Here is a 24,673-nt window from a genome sequence, read left to right on the forward strand (position 1 = left end):
TGTCAATTCATTCGTTCAACTACTTCTTTCTTTGGCTGACCCTCGTTCTGACCTAAACTGGTAGTAAAAGGAGAGTGAAAAGTAAAGTAGTTAGAATAAGCAAAAGCATAAAAAATTAATTCAAAATAAATCTTATACCTAAATGTAAGAGCTAAAAGTATAAAACACTTAGAAGAAAACATAAGAGTAAATGTTCATGACATTAGGTCAGGCAATGATTTCCTAGATAGGTAAGCAACAAAATAAAAAATAGATAAATTGGATTTCATTAAAATTAAAAACTTGTGGGGGCCAGCCCCAGCGGCCTCCTGGTTAAGTTCAGCGTGTTTCACTTTGGCGACCTCGGTTCAGTTCCCGGGGATGGACCTACACCACTTGTCTGTCAGTGACCATGCTGTAGCAGCGGTTCACATACAAAAAGAGGAAGATTGGCAGCAGATGTTAGCTCAGGGTGAATCTTCCTCAGGAAAAAAAACAAAGAGAAAACTTCTGGGCTTCAAAGGACTCTATCAAGAATGAATAGACAGCCCACAGAATGACAAGTGACTTGTATCCAGAATATATAAAGAATACCTACAACTCAACAATAAAAAGACAATTAACCTGGGGCCAGTCCGGTGGCGCAAGCGGTTAAGTGCACGCGCTCCGCTGCGGTGGTCCGGGGTTCGCCGCTTCGGATCCCGGGCAGGCACCGATGCACCACTTGTCAAGCCATGCTGCGGCCACATCCCATATAAAGTAGAGGAAGATGGGCACGGATGTTAGCCCAAGGCCAGTCTTCCTCAGCAAAAAGAGGAGGATTGGCAGATGTTAGCTCAGGGCCGATCTTCCTCACAAAAAAAAGACTATTAACCCAATTATAAATAAGTAAATGATTTGAATAGACATTTTTCTAAAGAAGATATACATATGGCTAATAAGCACATAAAAAGATGCTCAACTTCGTTAGTTATTAAAGAAATGTAAATCAAAAGATGAAGTATGGCATGCTCACTAGGATGCCTAAATTTAAAAAGGCAGACAATTACAGGTGTTGAGGGAGAATGTAGAGAAATTGGAACCCTCATACATTGCTGGTGGGAATGTAAAATGATGCAGTCACTTCAGAAAACAGTGTAGCTGCTCCTCAAAATGTTAAACATAGTTACCGTATGATCCAGCAATTCCACTCCTAGGTATATACCCAAGAAAAAACAAAAATATGTGTCCACACAAAAAAATGTACATGAATGTGCAGAGCAGCATGATTCATGATAGCTCACAAGTGGAAACAACCCATTTGGTCCATCAGCTGAAAAACAGTTAAACAAAATGTGGGATATACATACAATAGAATATTATTCAGTCATAAAAAGGAATGAAGTACTACGATATTGGTGAACCTTGAAAACGCTATGCTAAGTGAAAGAAGCTAGTCACAAAAGACTACATGCTGTATGATTCTACTTATATGAAATGTCTACAATAGGCAAATCCACAGAGACAGAAAGTAAATTAGTATTTGCCAGAACCTGGGGGAGGTGGAAATGGGGAATGACTGCTAATGAGTACAGGGTTTCTTTTGGGGGTGATAAAAATATTCTAAAATTAGACAGTGGTGATGGTTACACAACTCTGTGAATATACTAAAAACCACTGAATTGTGCACTTTAAGTAGATAAAATTTATGGTATGTGAATTATATCTCAATAAAGCTTTTATAAAATACCAGTGGGAGGGAATAGGGCAGAATAAGATTTTTAATAACAATTGAGTTTATGGAGCATGTAAGTTTTGCACCTACAGGAGATAATTGGGCCCGGAGGTCTGTGAGTCATGGATGATGGTCAAAGTCATGGGAGTCGATGAGTTCTTCCCAGGAAGACAGCGAAGGGTGAGGGAGGAAGAAGCCCCAGGACAGCCCCGTGGACAACAGAGTCTCTGCTCAGGGTGGGCACTGGGTCTCACTAGCGCCAAGGGCTACGGGGAAGACCCGACCAAGGGCTTCTGGCCCAAGTCCAGTGGGCTTTCCTCTGCACCGGGGCTTCATTCAAGTCCCTTGGTGATGCAGTCATTATTATTTGATGTCATTATTATGACGATGTTTTGACTCTAGGAGTTCTGCTTCTAGCAGAATCCCATGCTAATTTCAATTCTAATTCTCTCTTCCCTGGAGTTAACAATTGCCAACATTTTTTTTTTTTTTAATGTTTACCATGTTTCAGGCACCATGCCAAGCCCTGTACAGAGACTATTCTTATTTAATTCTCTCAATGATTCTTAGAGACAAGTGCAGTTATCATTCTTACCTTATAAAAGAGGAAATGGGGGCTTAGAGGAACTGAGTATCTGGCCCAGGGGCACACAGGCCATGTAGTGGAACCAGGATTCAAACCCACACAGCCTGGCTCTGACTCCAGAGCCCATGCCCAGGTCCTGGCCACATACTGTCCTCCTCTGTGGATGGCCCTCTGGCTGTGGCCTGTGAGGTTGAGGAAAAGGAGTGACAATTTCCTCACCACAGAGCAGGTGTGGCTGACTTTCATCGCCCTCATTACCCAGCTGCGACCTGTCAAGAGAGAACATGTTTTACTCTCTCTCCCACCCTCCTTTTACTGGTCTTGTTCCACTACCCTCCACTGACTTGTTGATGATGTAATGACTCAGGTTAAAGGTGGGGAAGGGGGATCTTGGTGCCTACAGCAAAATCACGTCAGTTTCTTATTAAAGATGCACCTTTCTTTATAACAAGTAAAATTTGACCTTCACATATAGACACACACACACACACTTACAACAGTACAAAGAGAGAGATGCACATGAAACTTTTTTTTCTTTAAAACATATTTTCACTGGATACTTTTGAATTTAAATTCAGGAATCCTTTATTGAGCACCTCTCTGTGCAAGGCAGAGATAAATAAAAATCCACCCTCTCACTTCAAGGAGTTTGTGGTTTAGGGGAAAGACAGAGTTTAGACTTTAGCTATAGTTCAAGTCAGAATTAGACCAGAATTATAAATGCTAAATTGTAATTGGAATATGGAGGCTGGACTGAAGGATAGGAGCAGTGTTAGAGATATGTCTGGAAAATGAGTAGGATTTGGTGGAGGAAAGTTCAAGAGGGCAGATGATGTGGGCAGAGTAAGGAGGTAAGAAAGTGTTTGGACATTTCAGAATATATTCAAGTATACAAATATATTTTTCTTGAACATAGTCATGAATACGTACTTTTTAGCACCGTTGTAAGAATGTTCAATGTGTTGAACACGTGGGGTTTAGTGTTAGTTCTTATGACTATATTGTTTTTAATGAATGTATTTATAAATGCTTTCTTCCCAATAAACTCAAGGCATGTATTTTTCTTATGAATTTAAGCACAGATATAGAGATTTTTAGGGGACGTTTTCACTTTAAAGTGTCATCTTTTTAATTTTTAAAGCCATTTACATTTTACCAATATTTTAGCGTTTTCAGATTCTTGCCAATTTCACTAAATGACCAGTTCACTACAGCTACCAAATTACTGACTTACTGGCAACTTATAATTTTTTTTCTTGGGAAGATTTTAGTACTTTTGAAAATTTCTGTGAGCCTTGAGTTGTCTGGTTTTCATAATGTGAAACTTGTCTTTGCCACAGCTCCCTCTGGCTTAGAGGTAGATGGTAGGAAGAGGGGGTGCTAGGGAGCACAGAAAGGGGAACCTGCCCTAGGGGGTCAACCATCCCAGTTTTCCTGGGACTATCCATCCCAGTTTTGGTAGTGCAAGTCCTGCATCCTGAGAAACCACTCAATCTGGAGCAAACTGGTACAGGTGGTCAGCCTGTGATGGAGAAGTTGGGGCAGGGGGAACGCCTCAGAGCCTTCGATTTCTGTGTCTTCACACTTTTAAACCAGGCTGACTCATTCAATATAAATTCAGCATAAATTGTTATAAATAAATTGGCTATTATGTCAACTGAGTTTTTTGGCAGAATTGACGTAATGAACAGGGCATTTGGGACCAGGGGTATGTGTGTCTGCACGGAGCAGGAGAGGGGGCTGGAGGAGTGGCATGATCAGAAGTTTTAGAAGGTTAAGAATCTTTACTCAACGAAAGAGTTAAGCTGCTGCATAAGCTTCCCCCGCCAAGGTGGGCAGTGACAGCTTTGAGAGGAATGGTGAGAAGATTGTCTTGACTTAAGTGGGCATCTGCTGGCAATTAGGATAATTAAGGGTGAATGGTAATATAAGACCGTCTCAATCTCTGTCAGGTTTTAGAGTAAACAGTGAAATCCTACATTTCACTGAAAGTTAATTTCATGTGTCATTTTAGAAATAAGGACTAATTCTTAACTAAACTCAGGATATGTGAGGGTTTTTCCCAGTTAGGGAGTAAAAGTGGCCTTATAGGGATTTTGCTGTAAAGAAGTCTCTGATTAATGAATGACCAGAACCAAGAAACCAAGAAACACAACAGTAATGTTTCCCTTTTCTTTTTTTCTCTTTTGGTGGCAAGAGTGATGCTTTGAAAATTCTGAATTGACCCAACGGATCATTGCTCTTGTTGACATAGGGACAGTTTCCATAAGGAACTTGATAGATAGATGATAGATGATAGATGGATAGATAGATAGATAGACAGACAGATAGAAAGGGATAACGCCTCTCTTCTGTCTCATCATTTTCTTGCTTTTCTTTCATTTGCTCCATGTTCCCTAACTCCTCTGCCATTCCTTGTTCAGATCATCTCTGTGGCTCACCTGGCCAATTGCAATAATCTTCTTAATCAATCTCCCTGTCTCTTCTCTCTGCCTCTTTCAGTCTATCTTGTCCACATCAGCCATAGTGATCTTCCAAAAGCACAGTAATCATGTCAGTCAAAAATTTTAAAAAACTAAAAAATCAGTGGCTCTCCATTTCCTGGGTCCAAACTCCTAGTCTTAGCACTGAAAGCTCATCAAACCCAGTTCTAATCTGCCCCTCTATTTTTCACTATCTTCTCCCTATCACACACTCCTTACCTTACAAACAAATTGAAGTACTAAGTACTGTTGCCCAGAATAACCTTTACCTTCTCACTGCTGTGTCTTTCCCAGTTTTCACTTTTGGCATAAAATGTCCTGCATTCAACACTCCAAATTTCACAGCAACATCTACTATATGCAGTCACCTCTGCAAAGCCCACTCCCACCTCTCCACCTAGAGTTAACTGGCCTCCTGAATATGCTCCTGAAGCAGACAATATAAGCTGTCTTTTACTGTAAATATTTGGGCTTAATGTCTTTCCTTCTACACTCCATTGCAATCTCTTGAAGGCATGACTCCTGTGTGATTTTCCCTAAGACTTTACAACAAGTCAGAATTCAATAACTGTTTACTAAGTTGAGTTCTTTTGCCAGAGAGATGTTGAAGAAACATCAGATCATGCCTCCTCAAAGAGTTCTATATGGTGCCCTCGATAGAAAGGGGAAAATGGCAGCTAGGCCCTTCTCTGGGCTGTGGAGAGTCTCTGATCCAACTCTGTTCCAAATGACCTTGGTTGCTGCCCTGTTCACTACTGTTCTTGGTGAGTAATGGGGCGACAAGGTCAGATTGTCACCATACAACTGAATTCATCAACACACCCTATTTCAAGAGATATCTAGCAGATATCCATCTTGAACATTGTGGGGTATTTGACCCCATTGAATTTAGGGAAATTTGCATAAACCCACACCAAAAAAAAGGCCTGATTTATAAACACTCTTGATATTCCCTTTTAGAATTTCCTCTCCAAGCAATCTAACCTCAAAGCAAATCATGACTTGGAATAAACGCATATTATCTGCCAGTCTGAACATGAAGAGCTCTCACTGCCTGTGTGGTTATTCAGAACGCAGAGGGGATGGGCATAATTCTGCTAGGGCTCCCGGAATCTAACTTAGTCCTTTATTTAATTCTTCCCAGAGAAGTAGAATTAAGATTTTATTTTTCAAGGATTTAATGCATCTCCACCTTGTGATGCTTTTTGAAAAACATTTTATTTTCAAATAGGCAGTCTATTCAAAATCTAAAAGGACATAAATGAAATGCCTCCTTTTCATCCCTGACTCTGACACAACTAATCTGCCATAATGCTACTATTAATAAAATATATGTTTCTGCTCAGGCAAGAAGGTGGAATTATATGGCACAGTATAGTTGCCAGTGTTCTGAGTAGGCAGATGTGGAGAATCTGGTATGATGATGAAATTCAGGTCTGTTCATCCATTTTCTGACAAATTATCACATATACAGGAAAGGACAGATAAAATTTTTCTGCCTTTTCTCATTGCTGTTGTCATTGTCATCAATCAACAAACATGTATTACTGATGACTCACCATGTTCATTGAACAGTGGGATAGTGGGAAGTATGATGAAAGAGGAAAGCATGGTCTCTGTTCTAAAAATCTCACTACTGAAACATTGAGATGCTATGTCCCAACCTACAACTTGATGCTCCTTGTCATTTTGGTGTCCAGGGCATTGTGTTCCTTCACCTGATTTACCATTTGCTTCCCCAACAAACAAGTTGATTAAGACAGACTTCAAAACTGGAACTGTTCTGAAATACACCTGCTGTCCTGGCTTTAGAAGAATCAGTTCAAGTCAGATTGCTTGTAATGCTAGAGGCTCATGGGGCTATCTGGTCTTTTGTACCAGTAAGTATCAACGTTCATTTTTCTCACCCATACTTTTGTTTTATTTGGGAAAATTCTCTTAGGAACTTAATGAATTCTTTAATTCAAATGAAAATCTTTGACTAAAGTAGTATTCAAAATTAACATCATCTATACTATTTGGAAGAAGTCCATTGGGAATACACACCGAGATATTTTTCTAACAATAAGGATATAGAATCTATTACCCTTTTCTTCTGTTTCCCTGAGACGAAGGGCATACATTTTTGAGAACATACATTTCTGTGGATAATTGGTCCGTATATCCCGTCCTTTATTATCACAGTGATCTAATTGAGGAAACGAATCTCAGCACATTTTTTTCCTCTTCTTAAAATGTATCAGAAAAATGGGATAAATGTTTGCATTTATTTTTCCTCAAAATAAAAATTCAATAAATCAGAATCAGAAAAAAGCATTGAAAAACATCTCTGGGTTTATCTGGAAGCAGAAGTTAGAACCAATCCATCAGACGTTTTTTCTAATGATGTATTTTGTAAGTAATAAGAATCACTGGTCATCACGTTAATTTTCCTCCTAGAGAAACGCTGCAGAAGCCCAGGAGACTTAACCAATGGGAAGTGGAAGTTAAGACAGATTTTCTCTTTGGTTCAACTACAGAATTCAGCTGTTCAGAGGGATAAGTATAAGGCAACCCAGAAGCAATACTTTTCTATTAATTTTTATACGTAGATTATCTACGTATAAAATGTACGCATTCATATGTTTCAAAAATAAAAATGATATAGAAAGGTATACATTGAGAATTCTCACTTCCACTCCATCTCATTCCACTCTGCCCTCTGACAGGAAGCGACTTTAGTTTCTGATTTATCCCTCTAGTGTTCACTTATGTAAAGACAAGTGAGTATACATATTTTTATTAATATTTTGTCTCCTTTATTACATAGAAGATAGCTGAGGGCATATGTTGGTTTGAACCTTGCTTTTATCTTTTTCACTTAACAACAATGCTATGGACTGAATGTTTATATCCTCCCCAAATTCATATGTTGAACCTGAATCCCCAGTGGGATGATATTTGGAGATAGGGCCTTTGGGAATTAATTAGGTCATAAAGATGGAGCCCTAATGATGGGATTAGTGCCATTATAAGAAGAGACACGAGAGAGCTAGCTTCCTTTCTCTCTTCCTCTGCCATTCGAGGACACAGTAAGAAAAACCGCCATCTGCAAACCAGGAAGAAGGTTCTCACCAGAACCCAAGCATGCTGGCAGCCCAATCTCCAACTTGCCAGCCTCCAGAACTGTGAGAAATAAATGTCTGTTGTTTAAGCCACCTGGTCTATGGTGTATAGCAGCCCGAACTAAGAAAATAAATACGTACTGGAGATCTCTGATATTCATGCATTATTTCCTCATTCTGTGTATGTGTGGTTACAGCTGTATGGTTTTCCCAGGCATGTATCATAGCTTATCATAGTTTATTTAGGATCCCTACTGATAGACCTTTGTGAGTTTCCAGTCTTGTGCTGTTACACACAATGCCCTGATGCATAATTTTCTATATATGTTATTTTATATATATGCAGTTATGCCAGATAATAAACTCCTAGAAGTAGGATTGTTGGATCAGAGAGAAGATACTTTTAAATATTACAAAATTTCTCTTCATAGACTTTGTAAAATTTTGTAAACAAATGTCTATTTCTCTACCACCTCTATGATCAAGTATTTTATCAAACTTTTGAATTTTTGCCTATATAGAGGTGAAAATAAAACTTCCCTGTAGTTTTTTTTAACTCATTGAGATAAGTGTAGATTGACATGCAATTATAAAAAATAATGCAGAGAGATTCTATATACCATTTTTTCCAGTTTCCACCAATGGTAACATTGTGATGCCAAAGGGGATTGTCTACTCACCGCAAGACAAACCAGCAGTGGAGAGGCAAGGTGGTAGGAGAGAAAGGGTTTTATTGCAGCTTGCTAGCAAGGGGGAAGATGGAGAACTAATGTCCAAAAGAACCATCTTGCAACTACAAAATCTTGAGGCAGTTACATAGGACAAATGGGCTAGAAAGGGGGGTCTTGGAATGTCGACCATGTGATGTGGCAGACCTTGAGACACCATATCATTTCTTTTTTCTGCCACCAGTGATGGATATCAGCATAGAGCTTTCTTCCTGGAGGTCATTGCATTCCTGAGGAAACTTAAAGAGCAAAGTTATCGCCTTAGCTCAGCAGGGAGGTCTATGCGTAAGCTAGGGCTATAAAACTAACAGAGCATGCACATCCCCTGGAGACAGGTACTTGATATCTAGGCTACATGCAAACTAAAGCATTTTTTTCCCAAAGGGGCTGGTGACTCAGAGTCACACACAGTTCTAATATGACTTCTGTCTATAAGATGGCTTCCCTTATGCTAACGTTTTTTTTTTGTGTGTGTGTGAGGAAGATCAGCCCTGAGCTAACATCTGATGCCAATCCTCCTCTTTTTTCTGAGGAAGACTGGCCCTGGGCTAACATCCGTGCCCATCTTCCTCTACTTTATATGGGACGCCGACACAGCATGGCCTGACAAGCAGTGCGTCGGTGCATGCCCGGGATTCAAACTGGCGAACCCTATGCGGCCGCAGCGGAACGCGCACACTTAACCACTTGCACCACCGGGCCGGCCCCCCTTATGCTAACTTTTGACTGGGCCTGTATCAGTTAACTCAGCGACACCAACAACATGTTACATGGCCACAGTCACATGTACTGTGATACTGTGTACAGTATCACAACCAGGAAATCGGCATTGATATAATCCATTGGACTTATGCAGATTTCACCGGTTTTACAAGCACTCATTTGCCTGTGTGTATTTAATTCTATGCAGTTTTGTCATGTGTGTAGATCTGTGTAACCATCACCACAGTCGAGATACAGAACAGTTCCATCACCAGGACCCCTTGTGTTATCCTTTTATAGCCAACTCCCTCCCTCCCTTCTTCATAACGTCTGACAACCACTAATCCATTCTCCATTTCTGTAATTTTGTCATTTCAAAAATGCTATATAAATGGAATCACACAGCACGTCACCTTGGTGAGATTGACTCTTGTCACTTAGCATAATTCTCTTGAAATTCATGTAAGTTGTTATACTTGGATACTTTGTTCCATTTTATTGCTGAGACAATATTCCATGGCACGGAATTTGTTGAACCATTTACTCGTTGATGGACCCTTGGATTATTTCATTTTGGGCTGTCTTGAGTAAAGCTGCTATCAACGTTCCCATACAGGTTTTTTGCGTGAACTTATGTCTTCATTTCTCTAGAATAAATGCCCAAGTGGGTGATATAATAGTTATGATGTTTCGTTTTTTAAGAAACTGCCTAGGGCCGGCCCGTGGCTTAGCGGTTAAGTGCACTCACTCTGCTGCTGGCGGCCCGGGTTTGGATCCCAGGCGCGCACTGACGCACCGCTTCTCTGGCCATGCTGGGGCCGCGTCCCACATGCAGCAACTGGGAGGATGTGCAGCTGTGACATGCAGCTGTCTACTGGGGCTTTGGGGGGAAAAAATAAATGAATGAAATCTTTAAAAAAAAAAAAAAACTGCCTAACTGTTTTCCAGAGATGCCGTATCATTTTACATTCCCACCAGGAATGCATGAGTGTTCCATACCATCCATACCAGCATTTGGTATTGCCACGAATTTTCATTTTAGCCATTCTGATAGGTGTGTAGTAATATCTCATTGTGATTTTAATTTGTATTTCTGTAATAGCTAATGATGTTGAACATCTTTTTACGTGCTTATTTGCCATTTGTATCCTCTTCAGTAAAATATCTGTTCATATCTTTTGCCCATTTTCTAATTGTATTATTTTGTTTTTTTACTGTTGAGTTTTGAGAGTTCTTTACATAGTCTAGATATAGTCTTTTGTTGGAAGTGTGGTTTGCAAATATTTTCCCCAGTCTGTAGCTTGATTTTTCATCCTCTTCACAGAGTCTTTCACAGAGCTAAGGTTTTAATTTTGATGAGGAACAATTTTTCTTTTATGAATTATGCTATTGGTGTCAAGTCTAAGTACTTGTCATCTAGTCTTAGGTCCTGAAGATTTTCTCTATTTTTTTCTAAAAGTTTTATAGTTTTACATTTAAGTTTGTGATTCATTTTGAGTTAATTTTTGTATAAGGTGGAGTTTTCGGTTGAGCATATTTTACTTTACAGTTTTTCTTGCAGATGCCCAATTACTCCAGCACCATTTACTGAAAAGCTATCCTTTATCCATTGAATTGCTTTTACACTTTTCTCAAAAATCATTTGGGTGTATTTGTGCGGGTCTATTTCTGGGTTCTCATGCTGTCCCATTGTGTCTGTCTTTCTGCCAATACTACACGGTCTTGTTACTCCTGCTGTGTAGTAAGTCAGGATCAGGTAAAGTGATTCCTCCCACTCTCTTTTTGTTCTTCAAAATTATTTTAGGTATTCTAGGTCCTGTGTCTGTCCATATAAATTTTAGAATAAACTTGTCTATGTCCCAATAAACTTTGCTGGGATTCTAAGATTTGCATTTGATAGGGTTTGCATTTTCAATAGAATTTGACATCTTTGCAATGTTGAGTCTTCCAATTCATGAATACAGCATGCCTTTCCATTTACTTAGGTTTTCTTTGATTTCTTTCATCAAAATTTTATAGTTTTTAGCATACATATCCTGTACATATTTTGTTATATCTAAATATTTCATTTTCTTTGGAGAAATTATACATGGTATTGTGTTTTAAATTTTGATATTCACATCTGTTGTTAGTATATAGAAACATGATGGATCCTGTGTGTTGATCTTTGTCCTGCTATCTTACTGAACCCACTTAACTAGTTCTAAGAGATTTTTGGTTTGTTTTGTTTTTGTAGGTCCCTTGTGATTTTCTACTTAAACATTAATATCACCTGCAAATACAGACAGTTTTTTTTTTCTTCCTGTCCCATATGCATGCCTTTTATTTCTTTTTCTTTCCTTATTGTGTTAGCTAGAACTTCTAATGCTATGTTGAATAGCAGAAGTGAGAGTGGACCTCCTTGTCTTGTGCCCAGTCTCTGAGGAAAGGCTTCAGTCTTTCACCTTTAAGTATGTTAGCTGTAGGTTTTTTGTAGATGCTCTTTATCCAGTTGAGGAAGTGTTCTTCTACTCCTAGTTTACTGAGAGGTTTTATCATGAAGAGTTTTGGATTTTTTCAAGTGCTTTTTTCTTTTTTTTTTGGTGAGGAAGATTGTCCCTGAGCTAACATCTCTTGCCAATCTTCCTCTTTTTGCTTGAGGAAGGTTGTCCCTGAGCTAACATCCACGCCAATCTTCCTCTATTTTGTATGTGGGACACCACCACAGCATGGCTTGATGAGCGGTGTGTAGGTCTGAGCCCGGGATCCGAACCCAAAAACCTGGGCCACTGAAGCGCAGCATGTGAACTTAACCACTACGCCACTGGGCCACCCCTTCAAGCGCTTTTTGTGTATCACTGTGCATATGATCACATAATTTTTGTTTTTTAACCTGTTGGTGTGATGGACTATATTGATTAATTTTCATATGTTAAACCAGTTTACGTCAAATAAATTTCACTTGGACATGGTGCATAATTCTTTTTACATATTGTTGGGTTGATTTTCTAATATTTCATTGAGGACTTTTGTGGATAAGTTTATGAGAGATATTGGTCTATAGTTTTCTTCTTTTGTACTGTGTTTGATTTTGATAAGGGTGATACTAGCTTTATAAAATGAGTTGGGAAGTGTTCCCTCCTCTTCAATTTTCTGAAAGAGATTGGGGAAAATTAGTTTCTTTAAATGTTTGGTAGAATTCTCCAATAAAGCCATCTGACCCTGGATATTTCTTTTTCCTTAGTCTTTTAATTATGAAGTCAATTTCTTCAATACTGAAGACAATATTTTGTCTTCTTATGAATTTTGTGCTTTTCAAGGGATTGTTCTTTTTCTTTTAAGTTATTGAATTTATGACCATAAAAGTGTTCATTCCCTTATTCTCCTTTCACTGGCTACAGGATCTACAGTGTTATTCCCTGTTTCATTCCTGATACTGGTGACTTAACGTCTTCTCTCTTATCTTTATCAGTTTTAGGAGAGATTTATCAATTTTATTGTTTTTTTTTAAGAATTGGCTTTTTGTTTCATTATTTTCTTTATTATTTCCCTGTTTTAAATTTATTTATTTCTGCTTTTATTTCTATTTCCTTTTTTCTCCTTGCTTTGGGTTTGTTTCTTCTTCTTTTTCGAGTTTCTTTAAGTAGGAACTTTGATTACAGATTTGAGACCTTTCCTATTTCCTAATGTGAGCATTTAGTGCTATAAATTTCCCTTTCAGCACTGCTTTAGCTGTGCACTACACATTCTGATCTGTTATATTTTCATTTTCATTCCATTCTATGTATTTTAAATTTCCTTTGAGACTTCCCTTTTGACCATGGATTGTTTAGAAATGAGTTGTTTAATTTCCAAGTGTTTGGAGATTTTCCTCTTGTCTTTCTGTCATTGGTTTCTAGTTTAATTCCAGTATGGTCAGAAAATATACACTGTATGATTTCAATTTTCATAAGTTTGTTGAGGTTTGTTTTATGGCCCAGGATATAATTTATCTTGGTGAATGTCCAATGGGTGCTTGGAAAAAACGCATATGCTGCTATTGTTGGATGGCCTCTCTGTAGTTTTAATGTCCATTTTTTTATTCATGAGTGACAATGAACTTATTTCATGTATCCAGAAGACATTTATATTTCCTTATGTGTAAACTAACTTCAAGTCCTTTGTTATTTTTTTTTAAATGTCCAATACAAATTACAACTTTTTTTCTCAGTGTGTCATCTTTCTTTTGACTTGGTCTATAACATTTTTTTTCTTGACAAGCAAAAACTATGCTTTATATGGTTAAATTTATCAAATTTTTTTTTATGGCTTTCGGATTTTGAGTTACAGTTAAAAGGCCTTCCCTGCTTGAAGGTAATAAAGTAATTACCTACAATTATTCAACTACTTTTATGGTTTAATGTTATTTCATACATAGAGCTTTGATGCACCAACCATTTTCATCTTTCTCTAGATGGCTTTCATGTTGTCTTGGCATCATTTATTAAAAGGTCCACAAGGGGCTGGCCCAGTGGCGTAGTGGTTAAGTTCCAGTGCTCTGCTTTGGCGGCCCAGGGTTCACAGGTTCGGATCCCAGGCGCGGACCTACGCACCACTAATCAAGCCATGCTGTGGCGGGAGTCCCATATATAAAGGAGAGGAAGATGGGCACGGATGTTAGCCCAGGGCCAGTCTTCCTCAGCAAAAAGAGAAGGATTGGCATAGATATTAGCTCAGGGCTGATCTTCCTCACACACACAAAAAAAAGTCCACGATTAATCTACTACTTTGAGATAACATTTTTTTAAAACTATACTTAGTTCCCATAGGTATATAGGTCTACTTTTGGACTTAATACTTTTAGTTTGTCTGTATATTCACACAACCACTTCCTCTGCCTCACTGAGTTTCCGTAGTGTGTAACATTGCTTAGAAATATCCTCCTTACTCTTCTGCTTTTCCAGGATTTTCCTAACTATGCTTGCTTGTTTTTATTTCTATATGAACTTTAAAATTAGTTGATTTTTTATTTTTAATCCATTACATTAATTTTTTAAACTGACTTTAGGAGAATGGACATTGTATAACATTGAGTCTTCCAAGCCCAGAATTTGTTATGCCTTTCCACTTGTCCTGGTCTTGTGTGTGTGCACGGGGTGGGGGTGGGGGGGTGTTTCAGGATTGTTTTAAAGTTTTCCTTATTTAGATTTTCCAGTTTTCATTATGTTGATTCTTTGGTATCTTATTTTATTTTTGATATTTCAAATGGTGTCTTTTCTTCCATTATACCATCTAACAGTTTTTATCTGTGTGTATGGAAACTCTTGATTTCTATATATTAATTTCATATCTCAGCTAATATCCTGAATTCTCTCGTTATTTATGATACCATTTCAGTTGGATTCTCTTGGGATTTCCTGGTATGGAATTATATAATCTGAAAATAATGATATTATTCCTTTTTCCTTTTCAATTTTTATATTTCTAATTCCTTTTTCTTATATAATTATGCTAGCAATTTTATTTCAAATAAAATACTAATACTGGCCATTGTTTTCTTGTTCTTGACCTTAGCAGAAATGACTCTAGTATTTTCCCCTTAAGTCTGGTGGAGCTCTATCTCCACTGATTCCCGTTATATTGAATAGTTTTGTCAAGAAAAATTGTTGATTTTTTTTTTTCAGATGCCATTTTGGTTTCCATCAAGATGATGGCATGTTTTTCTCCCTGGATTTATTAATGTCATGTATATATCAGTCTGCTCAAGCTGCCATAACAAAATAACACAGGCTGGGTGGCTTAAATGATAGAAATTTATTTCTCACAGTGCTGAAGGCTGGCAGTCCCAGATTAAGGTCTGGCAGGATTCAGTTTCTGAATCCTCTTCCTGGCTTGCAGATGGCCGCCTTCTCATTATTTCCTCACGTGGCCTTTCCTCTGTGCCTGCACATGGAGAGAGGGAGAGAATGAGAGAGACATAGAGGGAGCGAGAGAGCTCTCTGGTGTCTCCTTTATAAGGACTCTAATCCCATTGAATCAGGGTCCCACAGTTATGACCTCATTTAACCTTAATTACTCCTTACTCCAAATACAGCCACACCGGGAGTTAGGGCTTCAACATATGAATTTGGGAAGGACACATATATTCAGTTTAACAATATATTATATACTAATATATTTCCTAATTTTAAAATTTCCTTTCATTCTTGGAATAAACCTGTTTGGTCATGGCATATTTTTCTGTTAAAGTGTTTCTGGATTGTGTTTGATTTTTATTTAGAACTTTTCACTGATATTCAGGGTAAATTGTTATGTAATTTTTTTTCTTAATGCAAAAAGTCCTGGAAGAAAGAATTGTCAAGAGCAAGAATAATGAGATGATAATCAGGAAGTCAATGGTTTACGAGAGTAAGCCAAACCCTAGTGCCAGAAGGAAGATCCAAATTAGAGATCAAAGTAATTTTTTTATCAGTAATTTGTCTGGATCATTTATTCAAAGGAAACTGCATAACAAATTCAAGTGTACTTTTACCTATTTTGTATTGCTTGATTTGCAGTTCGTTAGGCAAAAAGTATAAGGTTTAAGTGGAGTCCTAAGATTTTGGGTGCAAAACTTGTCAGTTACTTGTTTTTATTGGCTCTGGATGTGTGCCATCTAATACTTAGAAAAAGCTTAATATTGTGGTTTAAATGAATGAGTGAATAAAAGAAAAAACGAACAAATAAGCCTTTCTCCTTGATATGATGAAATTCAACTCCAAGTTAACCCAAAAGGTAATTAGTAATCAAGAGAGCACTATTTTTTCATTTTTAAATATTGAATAAAAATTCTGTTTGTCCAAACCTCGTTGGCAATTTATGTTTAGAGTAAGACAAATTGCACTAAAATCTATGACCTTTTTATTTATTTATTTATTTATTTTTTTGTGTGAGGAAGATCAGCCCTGAACTAACATCCATGCTAATCCTCCTCTTTTTTGCTGAGGAAGACCGGCTCTGAGCTAACATCTATTGCCAATCTTCCTCCTTTTTTTTTCCCCCAAAGCCCCAGTAGATAGCTGTATGTCATAGTTGCACATCCTTCTAGTTGCTGTATGTGGGACGCGGCCTCAGCATGGCCGGAGAAGCAGTGCGTCGGTGCGCGCCCGGGATGGGAACCCAGGCCGCCAGCAGCGGAGTGCGCACACTTAATTGCTAAGCCACGGGGCCGGCCCTGACCTTTTTTTTTTATTGATGTCATAATCGTTTATAACATTGTGAGATTCCAGTTGTACTTTATTATTTGTCAGTCACCGTATAAATGTGCCCCCTTCACCCCTGGTGCCCACCCCCCAACTCCCTTCCCCATAGTAACCACCAAACTGTTCTCTCTGTCCCTGTGTTAGTTTATATTCCACATATGAGAGAGGTCATACAGTGTCTGTCTTTCTCTGTCTGGCTTATTTCACTTAACATAATACCCTCCAGGTCCATCTATGTTGTTGCAAACGGGACGATTTTGTCTTTTTTATGGCTGAGTAGTATTCCATGGTATATATATACCACATCTTCTTTATCCAATCATCTCTGACCTATCTTATTCAGATATATCTTAATTGGCTCAACCAGTAGTCATTGTGACATCCAAGACAAAGGAGTTGACTGGAGTGATCCTCTCCCAGTATGTGTAAGTAAGTAAAGATATTTTCTGACTTGACTATAAACCTAAACTGTGTTAGGTCGTAAAACTCCTGCGCATCTTTGCTGCTTCTTGTACCCTCCAGTAGAATTTGCATCGTGAACGTTAGATTTGTAAGGATGCCTTCCCTGACTATTTTTTCCTCTTCACTCGCTCGTCCCAGTTGCCACGTGTGAGCCGCCTCCAGCCATCAGCAATGGGAAGCACAGTGGCGATGATGAAGACAGCTACACATATGGCTCTTCTGTCACCTACAGCTGTGACCCTGACTTCTCAATGATAGGCAAAGCCTCCATTTCCTGCACAGTGGAGAATAAAACAATAGGCGTCTGGAGGCCAAGCCCTCCCACTTGTAAAAGTCACAATTGAATTATTGAATTCTGCTTTGAATTTTTCTCTTTTGTTTAAAGGAACAAGGAAGGTATCTTTATTGGGGGAAATGGAATGATTCAAAGACAAACTAATCAAGGCAATGATGAGGTCATTCATTCATTCAACTAATCTTATGACATGCTGTGTTAGGATAGCTTATGCTATGCTGCAGTAATAATCAATACCAAAATCTCAAGGCTTTTTTATAGTAAAAGACTTTTTTTTTGACTCCTTCTTAGCACACTGCTAGCCTGGGAAACCTTCTAGGACAGCTGTCGTTTATGTGGTAATCTAGATCGTTTCAATCTTCTGAAAATTCCGTGACAAAACTTCCCCCATCAGTCCAACAGGGGAAGAGAGCAAGGAGAAGCAATCCCTGGCTCATAAATTATTCGATCTGGAAGTAACACATATCACTTTGAGGGTTAGATATTGCTAGGGTTTTTTTTTAATTGAGATATAATTGATATATAACATTATATTAGTTTCAGGTGTACAACATAATGATTCAATATTTGTATATATTGCAAAATGAGCACCACAAGTCTAGTTAACATCCATCACCATACATAGTTACAAAATTTTTTTTCTTGTGATAAGAGCTTTTAAGATCTGCTCTCTTAGCAACTTTCAAATAGACAATACAGTATTATTAACCATAGTGACCACGCAGTACTTTACATCCCCGTGACTTATTTGTTTTATAACTAGAAGTTTGTACCTTCTGACCACCTTCACCCATTTCACTCACCCCCCAACCCCCGCCTCTGGCAACCACCAATCTGTTCTCTGCATCTATGTTGCTAGGGTTTTTTTGACAAGAAAGTTGTAGGACTTTATCCACAACAACTAGCATGATGGGACCTCAATTTGCTGAGGTTCCTAGGAACTGAAAGGATATATATTAAGCTCTAAAGTGTTTTCTTTGTATCTCTTTGATATGTATGTACTTGTAGTAGGTCTTCCTTGGAACCATACCAACAATAGCAGTCACATCCTTATTGCCATTTCTCTTTTGTAACTGAGATGTCTTTTCTTATGCTTCTTTAGACATTGTCTGTCGTCAGCCACAGGTTCCAAATGGAATCTTTGTCTCTGGATTTGGACCCCTCTATTCTTACAAAGACGCTATTGTGTTTGACTGCAAGAAAGGCTATATCCTCAACGGCAGCAGTTTAATCCACTGTGAAGCTGATAACAACTGGGATCCTCCTCCTCCCATTTGTGAGCTCAGTGAGTATGGACCATGAAGGAATTTCAATGTTTGGCATCTAAAATTACCCAGAAGTATGGGCGTAGCATGCTCATAGGCACAAGCCCACTTTAATCCCAATAATCATTTTAAATTAAATTAATATGTTTCTCTAGTTTTGTTAGAAGGAAGATTTTCTTGTTAGTAATCTCTCAGTGTTATTTAAAGGATTTCTTATATGTATATCATATAGTTTTGGGATCAGGGACATTATAGATATTACAGGTTTATTTATTTCTTACAAAAATTTTCCAGTAGACAGTAGTAAAGCATCTCATCCTGAAACTGGCAAACAGTTAGCCATTAATGATTAAGCAGCGAGTAACTATGGGGGATTGGAATTGGCCACCTCAAAATATGTCTCTGCCTGAGTGACATTTTGACCCCTACCCCCACTAACTGACCAAAGGAGTTTGGGATGGGAGGCCTTCCCCCAGAAAAGGCCATTACCATAGACATCTCTGGGTACATGGGTGGGTCTGTGCTAAGCCCATTCTTAGTTCTGGTTGCCCTTTATAAGAGACATTGACATTTGTAAAGAAAAGCTCCATTTGTAAAGACACCTTCTTCCCTGTATCAGGAAGAAGGAGGGGATGGCCTTACCTAGTAACTGATCAGAATGGAAGGCAAGAAATTAAATCTGCATGATAAACTTACCCATTGTTGACTGTGCTGTTTGGGCAATATGCTATCTGACTCCCACTAGGTTCCAATAGGTAACATCCCCCTGGAGCCAAGATCACCATGGTAATGGGTGTTTGAGCTATTTTTTTCAGGAACTGAACCCCTTGTCCACATCAGGCTGGATTGAGACCACCAACCCATCAACTGGGCCCACACAGACAAGTGTCCAATGAGCGATCTTTTGACGGCAAGAAGTTGGAACTCCACCTTCAGGGCATGCTAATGCCACCATTCTGTGAACATGCCTCCTATGAAGAGGCATGAAGCCTGACTACGCTTGTGCAGATCATCAATTACCTCATCTCTCCTCACCTCCAATCATTTCAGACCACCTTGCCCCCTTCTGCATAAATATTCCTGAGTCCCTATTTTCAGGGAAGCAGATTTGAGATTCATTCTCCTGTTTCCACACTTGGCTGCCTTGTGATTAAACCCTCTCTCTGCTGCAATCTTGTTGTCTCGGTGTTTGACTTTCTGGGTGGCGGGGAAAATCGACCTGGTGCGGTAACAATCCTAACAAAATCGACATATTGTGAGAATTTTTTGAAAGATGGGAGTAAAATTCCTTCAAGACATCTCTTTTTTAAAATTTGCACAGAGATGCTCTATGGACTAATGTTGGCCTGGAGACCTTGAAATTGTAAATACATACTGATCAGTCATAACATTAGTGATTCTTATTGCTAACATTTATTAAGCACTTGCCATATATCAAGCACTGTTCTAAGTGCACAGCATCAATTAATTCATTTACTATTTACTACAATCCTGTGTGGTAGCTACTATTTTTTGTCCCATTTTAATGATGAGAAAACTGAGAGAGATTAAGTAACTAGCATAAGTGCACATAGTTAGTCAGGGGTGGAAGCCATCGCTACATTGTGGTTTACTGTTCCCTTCTATCATCACGAGAATTTAGGTACCATTTTAAATATGTAGTGATGAATTCAATAGGTATACAATTTGACAGACGTGTATCCTCTTTTCAGTCCACGTGGACCTTTGACATCAGATTGAGTAGAAAAAATACAAGACTGAAGGCTCAGCTACAAAAGTTGTATGGGGCTTGGTTTAAGGCCAAATAATGAAGTTCCTGGTGACAGTGTCATAATGTCTAGGGAAATGCCTCCTATTGTAATTCCCCATTAGGCAAAGAGACAGTTGAAAGTTCAGTTCATCTAGGAACAAATTTTGGCGTGTATTCTCAGTGATCCTAACGCTTCCCCTGAAGATGAACCACTCTGAGGTACAATGAAGTGGAAGGAGAGCTAAGCTCCTCTGCAGTTGGTCCAAGACCTAGATATTGCCCCTTTCTGCACCACGGTGTGCCCCTCAATCACAGCGTCTCCAGTTCCACTTGCATTTAGTGCTTGGCACTAGTTTATTGGAGTTGGTACTTACAGGTTTGTTCCTGGAATTCTCATTTAGCCTTTACTATCCGGTTTCTTGCTGAATGAATATGTGATATCCTTTTTAGGTGACAGGCTCATAGATCACTCTACCAATCCCAATAACAGTTTTCTTTCATCCTTGTGCTTGTTTCATGATCATATAGTTGTATTGACTTACCAGACATTCCCCATGCTTCCTGGAAGAGAAGACACTACAGCCTAAGAAAGTAGAAAGTATTTGAAATTGGGACTGAGTTGAAATATCAGTGCAAGCCTGGCTATAGATGTATTCTAGATGAGCCTCTGACTGTGACTTGTCAGGAAAATTTGACATGGACACTATCCAAAGGATGTGAACGTAAGCGAAATTTGTTTTGTATATACACATGTGTGTATCTTCTTTTCTATTGAAAATGTTGAACATATGCTAGGATTCTGTACCTTATTGAACATAATTGATCTCTCAAAAAAGTACACTTTAAAATACTTTTAGAATTAATTTACTGGAATCTTTGCATATTAGTACAGAAGCTATTTTAAAGTCATCGTGAAGATTGAGAGGGCTGAAAAAGAATGCCCATCATACTGCTCTGTCCCTTCAAGTTCAATATTGATTGAAATATGATTGGGTATCAAACATGCAAATAACAGTATCAGCTTCATAACTAGTAAAACTGGAGTAGAGAACACTACTGAATTATGGCCCAAATGAGATTGCCTGCATGGCCCTTTCTTCTCCATTCCAGATTTTGGGATTGCCTGGTTGAGGGAAAGTCTGTGAGCCAGGCACTAACACAACCAGCTGTCTTACACTTGTTGAGACACTACTGAGGGTAGAGAGAGCCAGGCCTCATCACCTGCTCCAGAGAACACGTTCTCAGGAGGCCAGTCTTGCCAGGAATATAGAGGCTTTTTCACCAGATAAGACCCTCCATCACTTTCTCTTCCTCATTATCATTCTCTTCCTCATCCTCCTCCTCCTTTGGGAAAAGTGAGTGAGGGGCTGAGGGAGTGGTAGAGGCTATTCTGGTTTTAGGTAGGATTGACAGGAAATGGGGAAAATGACTTTATATTCAGACTACTAGAATTCTGTCATTTATAGGTGACATCACTGAGGCCTAGACTACAGGGCTTATTATTCTGTATACTTAGATTTTAATATATGTATAAAAGACAAATAATAAGTGGTGGTGGTTTAGATCAAACTATTGAGAGATCAGTATTTAAAATCAGGAATTAACAAGATATAAGTGCAATTAATCATATTCATAGTCAATATGATTATGATATTATTGGGAAATAATAGAAAATATTTTATTAATGAGAGGACAACACTAAAAGCATGATTAAAGAATAATGAGTGAATAAATACATCTTTTGGAGGAATATACCCTAATCAACAGAAAAGAATAACATATAGTTAATATATCAATTTCTCATATAAAAATGGATGCTCACAGATGCTTAAAAATCTACTTGTTTTCTAAATTAGGTTTAAAGTTTCACTGACTGATATGTTTTATAAAAAAATCTTACCTTCTATATCATAAAGTGAGAAGTTCTGTATCCAAGTTATCACAAATTTAGTATATCAATATATTGATAAATTAATATATATATTATATATTATAACTAATATTAATTATATGTATATAATATATATAATTAATAATGAGGTATATAAAAGTGATTTGTAAACTATAGACCATAATATAAATGACAGGTATTACTATGACAATTTAAGGCTATAATTTTCACAAATTAATGAGCATTGACAGATACAGGAGTAGTGCTAGCTGTATTTGCAATTAGGGAGATAGAGTATTTTACTCTACATTATTTAAAAAGAAATATAGTGTAAAAAGTGTTATCTGAGAGAAAATTTCTATAACATTTAAAAAATATATTTATTTACATTTCCCTTATGTCAGCTTTTTAAAACATTTCAAATGAAGTATTTTTTTACAGCTTTATTGAGTTTTATTTATTGACATGCAATAAAATGCATATATTTAGAGTGTGCAATTTTATCAAGTTGACATATGTACACAAGAGAAATTACCACTACAATCAAGATAATGAATATATCCAGCTCTCAAAAAGTTTTTTCATGCTTCTTTGTAATTCCTTCCTCCAGCCCTTTCCTGTCCTTCTTCCCCAATCAGCCCCAGAAAATCACTCGTCTGCTTTTATAGATTGGTTTGCATTTTCTAGAATTTTATATAAATGGAATAATACACTATGCACTTTTTTGTCTGGTTTCTTTCACTTAGAAAAATTATTTAAAAATTGATACATGTGGTTATGTACATCAATAATTCATTCCTTTTTCTTGCTGAATAGTAGTCCACGGTATGGAAACCCCACATTTATTTAAGCATTCCCCCATTGAAGGACGCATCAAGGGAAAAGTCTTTTTATTTACTCACGTATTTACCATTTCTGGTGCTCTTCATTATTTTGTGAGGATACAGCTTTCCATCTGGCATCATCTTCCTTTTGCTTGAATTACTTCCTTCAACATTTCCTGTAGTTTAGATATGCTAGTGATGAATTCTTTCAGCTTCACATGTTTGAAAAACTTTCATTTTGCCTTTGTTTTTGAAAGATATTTTTGCTGAATAGAGAATTCTAGGTTGACGGTTTTTTCTTTGACTACTTTAAAAATGTTGCTTCCACTGTCTTCTGATTTGCATTGTTTCCAACAAGGTGTCTGTTGTCAGTCTTTATTTTCATCTCTCTGTATGTGGGGTGTCTTTTTCCTTTGGAGGCTTTTAAGATTTTTCTCTTTATCACTGGTTTTAAGCAATTTGATTATGATATGTTGTACCTTCATCTAGTTTTCTTTTTGTTTCTTGTGCTTGGGGTTTGTTGAGCTTCTCTAATCTGTGGGTTTATAATTTTCATCAAATTTGATAAAATTATGGCCATTATTTTTTTAAATATTTTTTCACCTCCATTCTCTTTTAGGAATTTTGCTTACACATATATTAACCCACTTGAAGTCGTTTCACATGTTATTATAGTTCTGCTTTTTTTCTCAGGCTTTTTTTCTCTTGATGTTTCATTTTTTATTATTTTTATGTGTTAAAGTTTCTTAATCTTTTCTTCTGAATGTCTAATCTAATATAAGTCTGACTGAGTGAATTTTTTATCTCAGACATTCATCTGTAGGTGAGACGTCTCAACCACAAGTTTTCATTTCTAGGTGTTTGACTTGGGTCTATTTTTATATCTTTAACGTCTCTACTCAATGTGCTCAATCTTTCTTCTATATTCTTAAATATATGGAATATAGTTATAATAATCATTTCAGTGTCTTTATTTGCTAATTCTATCACCTGTGTCATTTTGGGGTCCTTTTCTCTTGATTGAGTTTTCTCTTCATTATGTGTTATATTTTCCCTGCCTCTTTGTATATGTAAGTTGGACGTCAGACATTTTGAATTTGATCTTTTGGAGTTGGATATTTTTGTATTCATTTAAAATCTCCTTGAGTTTTGCACTGGGATGCAGTTAAGTTACTTAGAAACTATTTGATCATTTTGAGGCTTGCTTTTTAGCTTTGTCTGGAGGGACCAGAGAAGCCCCCTACTAAGGCAATACTCTTCTGATTATTCTATCAATACCCCATGAAATATGAGGCTTTCCACTCTATCTGGTGGGAACATGAACTATGCTCAGACCCGTGTGTGCTCCAGTAGTATTATCTCTGCTCCTTTTGTGTGGCTCTTCACCTAGCCTGCTTATTTCCTTACATGCATGTACCTGACAGTACTCAGCTGAAAACTGGAAGGGGACCCACTAAAGATCTCCAGTGCTCTCCCTCTGATCAGCTGTTTCCTCTTCATTACTCTGTCCTGTGAACACTGACTTCTTTGGCCTCCCTGGACTCCCATCTCTGTTTCCTTAACTCCTTAACAATGTTTAGAGAGAACAGAAGCCTCTGCCTTGGTTTTCCCCTCTGTGCTGAAGCCTAAAAACTCTGCATCTTTGTGGCCATCAAAGAGCTTTCCTCATTTGTTTCCCCACTATTAGGGAT

The 24,673-nt window shown here is 37.8% G+C and overlaps 1 protein-coding gene across 1 annotated transcript in view; it reads left to right on the forward strand.

The window, feature by feature from the left end:
- Positions 1-5,384: 5,384 nt before the first annotated feature.
- Positions 5,385-24,673, forward strand: part of LOC147917721 (zona pellucida sperm-binding protein 3 receptor-like) — a 38,843-nt gene continuing 19,554 nt past the window's right edge. Inside the window, 8 exon segments of the mRNA XM_087420562.1 lie at positions 5,385-5,526; positions 6,463-6,642; positions 7,202-7,240; positions 7,243-7,299; positions 16,838-16,924; positions 17,096-17,290; positions 18,355-18,541; positions 20,796-20,989. Coding sequence (XP_087276688.1) covers positions 5,385-5,526; positions 6,463-6,642; positions 7,202-7,240; positions 7,243-7,299; positions 16,838-16,924; positions 17,096-17,290; positions 18,355-18,541; positions 20,796-20,989 — 1,081 coding nt within the window.

Source organism: Ceratotherium simum, chromosome 2, assembly GCF_057802395.1.
Source record: "Ceratotherium simum simum isolate JZ-2026a chromosome 2, ASM5780239v1, whole genome shotgun sequence".
NCBI classification, from domain to species: domain Eukaryota; kingdom Metazoa; phylum Chordata; class Mammalia; order Perissodactyla; family Rhinocerotidae; genus Ceratotherium; species Ceratotherium simum.